General features: G+C 50.6%; 1 protein-coding gene across 2 annotated transcripts; it reads right to left on the reverse strand.

The window, feature by feature from the left end:
• Positions 1-2,599: 2,599 nt before the first annotated feature.
• Positions 2,600-9,387, reverse strand: Pla2g2d (phospholipase A2 group IID). 2 transcript variants are annotated; one of them, XR_006148735.1, is made up of 5 exons: positions 9,303-9,387; positions 6,372-6,516; positions 5,137-5,243; positions 3,730-4,055; positions 3,677-3,695 (listed from the first exon to the last, which is right to left on the reverse strand). XR_006148735.1 is itself a non-coding variant. In XM_042688602.1 (4 exons), the coding sequence occupies exons 1-4, from the start codon at positions 9,340-9,342 to the stop codon at positions 3,910-3,912; spliced, it is 438 nt and encodes a 145-aa protein (XP_042544536.1). In that variant the 5' UTR covers positions 9,343-9,387; the 3' UTR covers positions 2,600-3,909. The 2 variants fall into 2 exon arrangements, 1 of the variants encoding a protein (XP_042544536.1); XM_042688602.1 differs by having other exon boundaries at positions 2,600-4,055.
• Between the last annotated feature and the right edge of the window lie 1,024 nt (positions 9,388-10,411).

Below are 10,411 nucleotides of genomic sequence, written 5' to 3' on the forward strand. Positions count from 1 at the left end.
GTACAAAGAGGCATCATTGGATGCCACTATTGTCCATCACTGGGATTATTAATGTGTCTGTGTCCCCTGCTCTCCTGCTTTGCAGTATCCTAACCCACTGTCTTGTCCCTGGGTGTGGCTGATCTCTAAGGACACCAGGGCTGACTCAGAAGCCACCCTGACAAAAGACCGTGGGAGTGCAGGTGGGACATTGCCCTGCAGCTAGAGAGACCAGGGTTCGAGTTCCAGCCCTGTCACTTATCAGCAAGTGAGTCATTCCTCAAGTTTCAGTTTCTGGCCCTGTGAGATGCAGATTGCATGCCAAGTCTAGAGGGAACGGGGGAGGGCCTGGGTGAGTGGGTCCTGGGGTGTTGATGTCAGGGGTTATATGTCTGCCTGCCTCTCCCTCCTGGGTATCACCAGGTACAACCAGACCTAGAGAGACCAGGATGCCGAGTGGGTGCACCCTGCTTTCTGCCCCCATCCATCCAGATGTCTGTGACAGATGTGGGTGGAGCGATGTCCTCTGAGCCTCCTTTTGCTTCTTGTCCAGTTACAATAGTTGGATATTGGGGCAGAACAAGAACTCAAGGGTGGGAGGGTCTCCCCTTATCTTAGGACCCATAATCCTGGCTGCCTGAATCCACCTGCCCCTCCATCCTCCTGGCCCTACGTCCCAGTGCAGGGCAGGGCAGGTCCCACCTCTCCTTGTCTATAAGCACTTCTTGGTTCTCAGCCTGGCCTTGTGGCCCTGTCAACAGCCCCAGCACCCTGATTCTGTCAGCTTCCCACCCCTCGGGAATATTGACTATCCCCCTCTTGGGGCTCGATAAATCCCAAGGACTCTAACACCAAATAGCTCCCACTGTCTTGGGCCACCACTGGTCTAGGGTGGCCAGTCCTGAGAGGACCTCGGCTGGGCAGTGGTGGACTGGATACAGGAGGAGACTGCATCTTCTTTGCTGGATGCTGCCATGGCTAGGCTTGAGGCCTAGAATCCTGGCTGCCATCCTGGAGCCACAAAGGGCTGACCCATGAGCAAGAGCCACCACAGCCAAACCAGGAGTGGTCCTGCGCCATAATCTCTTGTCATGTGAGATCATGGAGCTGAAGTCTAGTGAGCCATAGTTGTTAACTAGAAGCTGCTTTTTTTTGGGGGGGGGGAGTGAAGCAAGTGGGCCCTGCTACTAGGGATCAAACCCAGAGCCTCACACATACTAGGTACATGGTCTACTATTGAGCTGAAAGGTTCTGGACCATCTCAAGGGAACATGATACTGGAATCTTCTAGGAGGATCCAGGAGTAGAATCCTTCTGACTGCTTATTGCTAGCTTTGGGCTATAGAAGGTTCAGGGCCTCTCTCTGCACCTCAGTCCCCTGGATTATAGATGCTCACGTTGGCCAACACTGAGAATAAGAATCACTATTCAGAGCCAGGGACCAGTGGCTCATACCTGTTATCCCAACTACTCAGGAGGCTGAGATCTGAGGATCACAATTCAAATCCAGCCCTGACAGGAAAGTTTGTGAGACTCATCTCTAGTGAAACATCAAAAAGCCAGAAGTGGAGCTGTGCCTCAAGTGGTAGAGTGCTAACCTCGAACACACGAAGCTCAGGGACAGTACTCAGGCCCTGGTGCCAGGACTGGCACCAAACAACAACAACAACAATAACACACACACACACACACACACACACACGAATCACTGCACAGAGCCGTGGGGTTCAGATGGTCAAATAGGAGCTAGAGCCTCTGACTGTCCTGATAGATTCTGGGTAGGGGAATCAGACCCAGGGAACCAGGACAAGAGGGAAAAGCAACTTTCTTCACAGTGACTTCTTGGGAATGACTTCTGATTGGGTCTCTGCCTAGCAACAAGAATCACACAGTTAACTCTTTCTGTGCTGGACAACACTGTGCTCAGAGTGCCTTATGCATTGACCTTATCCAGCATGTACCCATAGCTGTTGATTCTTCTTACATTGCTCTGCTCAATCTAATGGGTTTCCAGGAAAACTGCCCCCTCACGTCGGACATGGACGTGTCAGCGGCTGTGGAGCACAGGGCAGCCAAATATGCCTTAGTTGCACAGCTGGAAAACACAGTCAGTCTGCATGAATGGTAGATTGTGGGTCCTTGTATATAAAAGTTACTGTGACCAGGCACACACTCTCTCAGACCCTGAGAGACAATGTCTTTTGCTAACTACTGTTCTGTTTCAGAACAAAATTCCAGCCAAGCCGGCCTCATCACAGACATCTGGGATCACCCACCTCTGGTACTGAGAAGAAAAACAGGTTTGAGCCATAAAGGGCACCCAGTGAGCCTGTCATTCACCTTGAATAGCCCTCCCACTCCTCACCTACAACTTTCCCTTTCCTTTCCTCTTAAGAGACTGCCCATCCTTTGTTCAGTTGGGAAGCTGATCTGAGCCATTCTTCTGGGCTTCTCCTTGGTTCTCTGGACAAAGACTTTTCTTGATTGTACCATCTACCTTTAAAAAAATTTTTTATTGAGCCTATGATTCAGTGAGAGAGAAACAAAACCTTGTTTGGGTCAGAGGCTGGTATCATAATCAGTCTAAAGTGTTTTCTAGAAGCAGAGGCTGAGATGAGGTTTCTTGCACAATTGCTTTATTGAGGGAGGATGTCTGGATGAACCAGTGAGGGAACCAGGAAAACAGGCCAGGCCAGGGATGTGCTGGAGCCCAGAGGTGGTTCCAGAGTGTCTGAGCATCCTACCACCCCGATCCCAGGAGGAATTGGGCCAGTGCACCACCCAGAAGTCCAGCACACAGGCCAAGCCTTGGGTGTAGTGTTGTGCCACGGGTCACAGGTGGCCTCCAGAGGGTGGGAGTGGCTGTGGGAGTGGAAGAGGGGCAAGGCAGCCCTCAGGAGATCTGAGCAATCCGTAAGAGAAGGAGTCATATCAGAACTTGGCTGGGGGAAGGGAGTCCTGAGTCCGGAGGGGACCTGGGTGGGCCACCAACATCTGCTCAAATCCTTATCTGTCTTGTTATCTATCTATGCACTGTGGGCTCATCTGATCCACAGCGTTAATTGAGTGTCTAGTATGTGGGAATCAGAAGAAACAGAGATGAATCAGACCTGGTCTCCAGCCTCTAGCTGGAGTTGCAGCCTGGTTGAAGGAGGTGGGAAAAGTTCCATTTCTCATTCATCACAGGAAAGCACAGTAAATCGCATCCCTGGGAACTGCTAGGGAACCTGCAGGGAGGAGCCCTTGGAGCAGGGGGAGGAGGGGGGAGAGGAGAAAGAGGGCAAGCCAGGACAGATGGTCTCCTAGCAAGTTACCCTTCCATGCTAAGGAACTAGAAGGGACCATTCCTCAGGAGGCTCCATGAGCAACCCAGGCCCTGGCACCTTCCACTTTCCCTTGATCCTTCATTCAGTTTACTGAACCTCAGTTGGGCTGCTGATACCTGCAAGGGGCTCTGTGCTAGGGAAGCTATTGGTTGGGGTGGAGGGGTGGACTTTGGGAATTTAAGACACACGTGGAGTGGACTGAGACCTCAGAAGGGCCCTATCTAGCAACCAATTGGCCACAGCTTAGTGAGTGCACTGGTGGAGATGGAGCAGGCTCGGAGGCCAACAGGGTGGCAGTGGCAAAAACCAGCCTCACACTGGAGAACCTGCCATCTCTCCCCCTGCCCGGCTGCTTTGGCTCAAACACTACCCCCCAGCAGAGTCCCCGGCCTTGACTTTCACAAAGGACTTGGATGCCCCCCACCCCCCTCAGAGGAGACAGCAGGAAGATGGGGAAAGCAAGCATGAGGCATAGCCAAGCCAAAACTGAGGGTTGCAGGCTGGTCCAGATGGTTAGATACTGCTCGCCGCAGGTCAGCAATCCTGCAGGACTTCCTGAAGCTCCAGACGCACGGGCTTGTGGGCCGCACAGGGCGAGCCTCCATTAGCACGTCGGTTTCTCACCCTGGCAGTGGGGCCTCCAGTAGTAACGAAGGTGCTTTTGGTAGGTGTCCAGGTTGCGCTTCAGGCACAAGGCCACATCCTTGTCACAGGCACACAGCTGCTGCTCACACCAGCTCCCCTTGTCAGCTGTGGGGAAAGGCGGGCGAAGGCTGTGTCTGTCACTTCCCAAAATGGGGGCCTCTGAAGGCCGCACGGTCCACACTCCGCTTTGGAGTTTTGCATCCAGACACTTTGACCCCTGATACCTGGCTTGGCTGCCAAGCATGGCTTTGACTTATACACTGACTCAGCAAATTACCAACAGGCCCTTCCAGGCTGGACAGGAGCGTGAGGCAAGGGTTAAAAGAACCACAAACTCGATGCTGAGAAGGTGCCAAGGGTACAGGACATTAAACCTGTCAGGAGCCGAGATCTCAGCTGCAGAGGTTCTTCCCAGACAGAACTGAGGAGGGGAAGAGAGTGTTCTAGGCAAGTAGAACAGAATGTGCAAAGCCTCCAGGCAGGAGGGGGGGCCACTTGCCTCAGTTTCATTCTCTGTGGAGTAGGGATGGAGGCAGGAGCATCCTGTGGTGGGAGGGGCTGGGGTGAGAATTGAAAGCACTTTGTATACAAGGGGTGCTCAATTCATGCCAGATATTACTACTGAGTCCCCACTGACAGCAGTTGCTATGACAAACCCTTTGGATTTCCCAGCCTTGGGATCTTGGGCCAAAGTGGGACTGGACTCAGGGTCTGGATGCTCAGGCCCCAGAGCAGGCCTTGTCATTTGGAGCCAAGGGTCCGGGTAACACATTTTCATACTTTAGTCTGGGTTTCTTATCCAGCCAGGGAGGCTCAGGGTTTCACTGTCTTCTCACTGAGCCTTTAGGAGGATCCCTATGGTGAATGGAAAAAACCATCACGGACAGGACTGCATGATTCGCTGCTACAACTCCGTGGCAGGCACCCCGCCAGACTCCATCTGCTGCTCTCCCTCTAGCTCTTGGAATAACTTTGGGGTAGATTACAGAGGAGGATCCTGAGGGTTGGAGCGGTTAAGCAGGGTGTCCATGGCAGAGTTGGTCAGGGTGGGGACTCTCCCTTGAACATTACCACTCTCCTGCCCTTCTCCCACAGTTCAGACATCATCTTTCTGCCTAGGACGGTCACAGGGGCCAGAACTCTCTCCCCGGGGCTCCAGTTCCAGCCCTGAGTCCCGAACACTCACAACACTGGACTTCCCCCTGGGAAAAAGTGAACTTGTAACTGTCGGTCAGGATCCTGCACTTGTGGGTCGTCAGGTGGGCGTAGCAGCAATCGTGTTTCTGGCAGCACCTGTGGGGAGAGGGCGTGGAGTGGGGGCAGGCAGGGCGCACGGCTACACAGATCTCACAGTCAAGCTGGGTCTCCGTCTGCCCTACCCACATGCCCACTGGGAAGAGTGGGAGCCTGCAGGCCCCTGGGCTTCCTGGGCATTATAATGTTGATATTGATTCCCTGCACTGGCTGCCCTCTCATGCATACATGCATGCTCTCTCTCTCTCTCTCTCTTTTTTTCTCTCTCTCTCTGTCTCTATGTGTCTGTGTGTCTCTCCCTCTCTCTCTTTCTCTCTGTCTCTGTCTCTGTATGTCTCTCCCTCTCCTTCTCTCTCTCCCTCTCTTTCTCTCTCTCCCTCCTTCCCTCTCTCTCTCCCTCCCTCCCTCCTCTCTCTCTGTCTCTCTATATCTCTGTCTCTGTGTCTGTGTCTCTCCCTCTCCCTTTCCCTCTCCCCCCTCTCTCCTGTCTCTCCTCTCTCTCTCTCTCTCTCTCTCTCTCTCTGTGCTGGTCCTGAGGCTTGAGCTCAGAGTCTGGCGAGCTTTTCTGCTCAAGGCCAGTGCTCTACCACTTTGAGCCACAGCTCATCTTCTGGTTTTCTGGCGGTTCATTGGAGATAAAAATCTCATGAGCTTTCCTGCCTGGGCTGGTTTCAAACCGAGATCCTCAGATCTCAGCCTCCTGAGTAGCTAGGATGACAGGCGTGAGCACTGGTCTCCAGCCCATGCATCCTCTCCAAATCCCTGTGCCATCCCATGGCAGAAGTGGTAGTGTTCTCTCCACTTTGCAGATGAGGAAATACTCAGGTCAATCCACCAGGCCAAGGTTACAATCCTCCTCAGCCCCAGGGATGTGAGAGTCTAATGGAATGTGATTAAAAGAGGGGAGGGGGCATTGGAAAATCATGTGCAATGGGAGGGGGGTATGAGAGTAGGATTGGAGGCAGAGGGTAAGGGAATAAGACCTTCAGAGACACTGGGGAACTTTCTAGAAGACCAGCTCCAGAAGCTCCAGAAGGGTTGGGAATGTTCAGGTACTCAGTAGAATTCCTACCATATAGTCCATGCTCAGGGAAAAGAATTCACTAAATGAATGAATGAGTGGAAGGAAAAAGGGCGAGTCGCAGGCAGGGCGGGGGAGGGGGTTACCAGTCCGTGGCGTCTTTGGGCTGGCCTTTGCCACCCAATCCACAGTGACAGGCGTACGGCCAGTAGTAGAGGAGAGGTGACTTCCCGGTCACTTGTTTGACCATCTTTCTCAGGTTCAGGAGCCCACCTTGCGTTGGAGTCATGCCTGCCAAGCATGCCAGCAAGAAAGAGAGGGAAAGAATGTTACGAGGTTGCCCCGGGCCCTGAGTGGGCACCTGTGCACTGGACTGGTGTGTCCACCTCGGATGAAGATCGCCATCACATCACAACTACTTCTGCCGATACAAATAAAGTGCTGAGTGGCGATGCAGCTCTGGGGGACAGTGTGGCTCTGGGGTCAACCCCAGAAACGAAATAAAACATAACAGTGTGACAGTTGTTGCTTACTTGTTTGTATTTCAATTTGCTGACTGTCCCATAAGATACGTGCTATTGTTTCAATGAAACAGTAGTTTTAGATATACAGAAAAGAGGCAAACTTAGTCTTCCAAGGGCCCCTGTATACCCTTTAGCCAGTTTATTAATTATGGTCAATTGTTAAAATCACTACTGGTACAATGGCAATTTTGTGTGTGTTTGTGTGTGTGTGTGTGTGTGTGTGTGTGTGTGTACTAGGGCTTGAACTCAGGGCCTGGGTGCTGTCTCCTACCTTTTTCTCTACCTCTTGCTCTACCACTTGAGCCACAGCTCCACTTCTGGCTTTTTGCTGGTTAATTGGAGCTAAGAGTCTCACAGACTTTCTTGCTTGGGCTAGCTTTGTCAATCCTCAGATCTCAGTTCCTTGAGTAGCTAGATTATAGGTGTGAGCCCTGGCACTTGGCTGATTTAAGAGATACCATTTAAGGGGTTGGGAAGGTAGCTCAGTGGTAGAGCGCTTGCCTTGCATGCATGAGGACCTGGGTCTGATTCCTCAGCACCACATAAGCAAAAAGAAAAAACGCCGGAAGTGGCGCTGTGGCTCAAGTGGTAGAGTGCTAGTCTTGAGCTGAGAGACAGCACCCAGGCCCAGAGTTCAGGCCCCATGACCGGAAACCCCATCCCCACCCCACCCCCACCAAAAAAAGAGATACCATTTAAAAAAGCCTGTTTTCCAAAGAGTAAAAAGACTCAAGGTTATAGAGGGGAAATGGAGGCAAGATGGAATCCACTGCAGTTGGGTTTTATGTTCTGACTGGGTCCTTGATTTTCCACTCATTGTGCGAGACAGAATCCTGACTCACCCGTCTCCCTCCCCTCCCTCTCTCTCTAGAGAAATCAAAGTACTGTGAGCTTGCATGGCTCTCCTGGGAGGCGGTGTGATTTAGAAATCAATGATTTTCATTTCAATCCTAATAACTGCTGGCCAGAATTGATCATAAGGGGAATCTGTTTTATTGGGAGAGAGAAATACATTATGTTGAATTAGGAGAAATAAGAAAAAGCTATGAAGTCAACGAATTCAAGGGGTGGGGGTGGGGGAGTTGGAGAGAGACAAGCAGGAAGCAGAAATGGAACCATGTGCTGCCCCTACCCCCCAAGAGATAAACTTCTAGAACACAGGGATCACACTCCAGATGGAGCCAAGAGTCTCAGGAGCAGGAGCTGGGTAAATCTCTTTGGAGACCTGACTAGGTCCCCTTTCCCAGGTAAATGATGTCACATGAAACTCAGACACAGGGAGCAAACAGAAAATGAAGGGTGAGCCCCACATTGAAGAAGATTGTGAGAAGAGTTGGTTGGGATCACTTCACATAGTAGACAAAGGGAGGCAAAACTTAGAAGCAGGTGGCCTGAGGCTGCAGCTAGAAAAGACTGGTCTGCGGTATTCCCGTGTGTCACCACCCCTGCTTGTCGCTGGTGGCTCTAGCTGAACAGGGCGTAAAATAGAAACTTTGCTAAGCTTTAGCTATGCGGTGATGATCATAGGCTTCTGGAATTATTTGGGATTCCCAGCTGGAATCCTGGGATTCTTGACTTCCATGATAAGGAACTCTAAGGCAAACTAGCTAGAGAATAACTTAGAATCTAACCTTGTGGACCAACCAACGACCTGAATTCAGAATCTTGCCATTCTGGATGGACCTCATGCCCTCTTTGGCTTCAACATCTAGCTCTTTCAATCTTAGCTCAGAAAGATTCACTAAACCCTCATCTGCCTGGCACAGCTCACCCCTTTTGCCAGACAAGGAATGCATTTAATTTGATTCTCAATGCTTTGGGAGTGGTTTCCCTTTTCATCAATATAGTGAGCAGAACCCAGCCTGAGAAGTTGGGCTCAAGGTATGTGTGGGGGCAAACAGGGGCTTTGGGGGAATTAGCTTCACTTGTCAGCAATTCCTGTATCCATGGTTTCTCCCAGCCACACTGCCTCTGAGCAGGAAGGAGCGACAGCAAGAAACACACGGCTCCAGCTTTGTGCATGGACTGTGTCTAGCTCACCTTGCTCAACATTCAGTATCTATTTTTCTCATTCGAGTGTACGAAGGGGATGTTATCATGCCATTTAGCAGATGAGGATATGAGGAGGTTGGGCAGTTTGGCCAAGGTCCTGCTACCAGGAGATGGTGGGGTCCATATTTAGCAGAAGGCAGACTCAATTGCATTATATTATCTTTCTACATTGAGAGGTATTTCTCTATCTGTTGACTGACTGCGACTTTTCTAATGGTTTTCACTAACCTTGGAGAAATGCTCCTCTCAAGAATTTGGGAGTCCCAAGACAACATAAATCCACTTTGTGAAAATGCAAGCGCAAGCTGGGTATGGTAGCACACACTTGTAATCCCAGCACTCAGGTGGCAGAGTCTGAGGTCAGCCTGGGCTGCCCAGCAAGTTTGAGCCAGCTTGAGCTCCCTTCCTCCCTTCCTCCCTTCCTTCCTCCCTCCCTTCCTCCCTCCCTCCCTCCCTCTCTCACTCCCTCCTTCTTCCTATCACACTTGCAGTCTCACTCACCAGCCATCACCAGCAGCGCACACAGCAGGGTGAGTTGCATGGTCTCACACTGGGCCGGGCCCTAGAGGCAGCTGCTAGAAGTCCCCTTCCACGCTGGCTGCCACTTATATGAAAGGCATGCCCCTCCCCAACCGCCCCTCCCCCATCCTCTCTCTGCTCCAGTTTCTGTGAAGGCATCTCTGCTTCCTCTTTTCTGGGACTTGGAAATTGTAATTTTTAGTTTTTAATATATTTTTCATGAAAGAAGAATAAATCCGATGTAGAAGATTTGGGAAACATCTTAAAAAACACACAGGAAACAGAATCACCTGCAAAGACATTAAACATCGTTAATATTTTGGTCCTATTTCTATCTACTGTCTTTCTATCCATTCAACTATCAATCTTACATCCATCTTCCTTTTTTTTTTATTGTGAAAATACTGTACAGAGGAATTACAATTACATGGACAAGATAATGAGTACATTTCTTATCAAGCATTGTAGCCTCCTCCTTTGTTTCCCCTTCCCATCCCTTCCCATCCTCCCCCGTCCCCCCACCCAATCCTCCCCACCCACTCCCCCCATCCATCTTCTTATCTATATCTATATCTATCTCTCTGTCTGTCTATCATCTATCATTTTCTATCATCTATTTATCTGTCTGTCTGTTGATTTATCTCCATACTTTTTCCTAACAAAACATGAGTACTTTGCAGAGTACTTTTGTCAGTTGGACATAGCTCCATGTGGTTATTCTTTTACAGTAACATCTTGCAAGGCCGCCTCGCGTTCAGTGTTTCACGAAGCCCTTCCTGATAGTCACAGGTGGTTTCCCATGTTCTATTATTCTAATGAACCACGAGACGACTGCCTCTTAGTCTATGTCTTGCACAGTTGCTTACCATGGGCATCAAGCAGGCAACAGATGGATGGATGTATACAGACAACTTGGCCTTCATGACGTCTGACCTGGTTCATTTATGAGAATCCTAATGAGACAAGTGTTGTGGGCCCAACCTCCTGGGAGGAGGGTGTGGTGGGTGGAGCTGCTGGTGTCAGGACCTAGGTGGACATCTCCTAGACTCAATCCCCAAGGCTGTGTACATGACTAGATTGCCCTGGGTAAG

This window comes from Dipodomys spectabilis, unplaced genomic scaffold (assembly GCF_019054845.1).
Source record: "Dipodomys spectabilis isolate Male_0828 unplaced genomic scaffold, ASM1905484v1 ptg000118l, whole genome shotgun sequence".
Classification (NCBI taxonomy): domain Eukaryota; kingdom Metazoa; phylum Chordata; class Mammalia; order Rodentia; family Heteromyidae; genus Dipodomys; species Dipodomys spectabilis.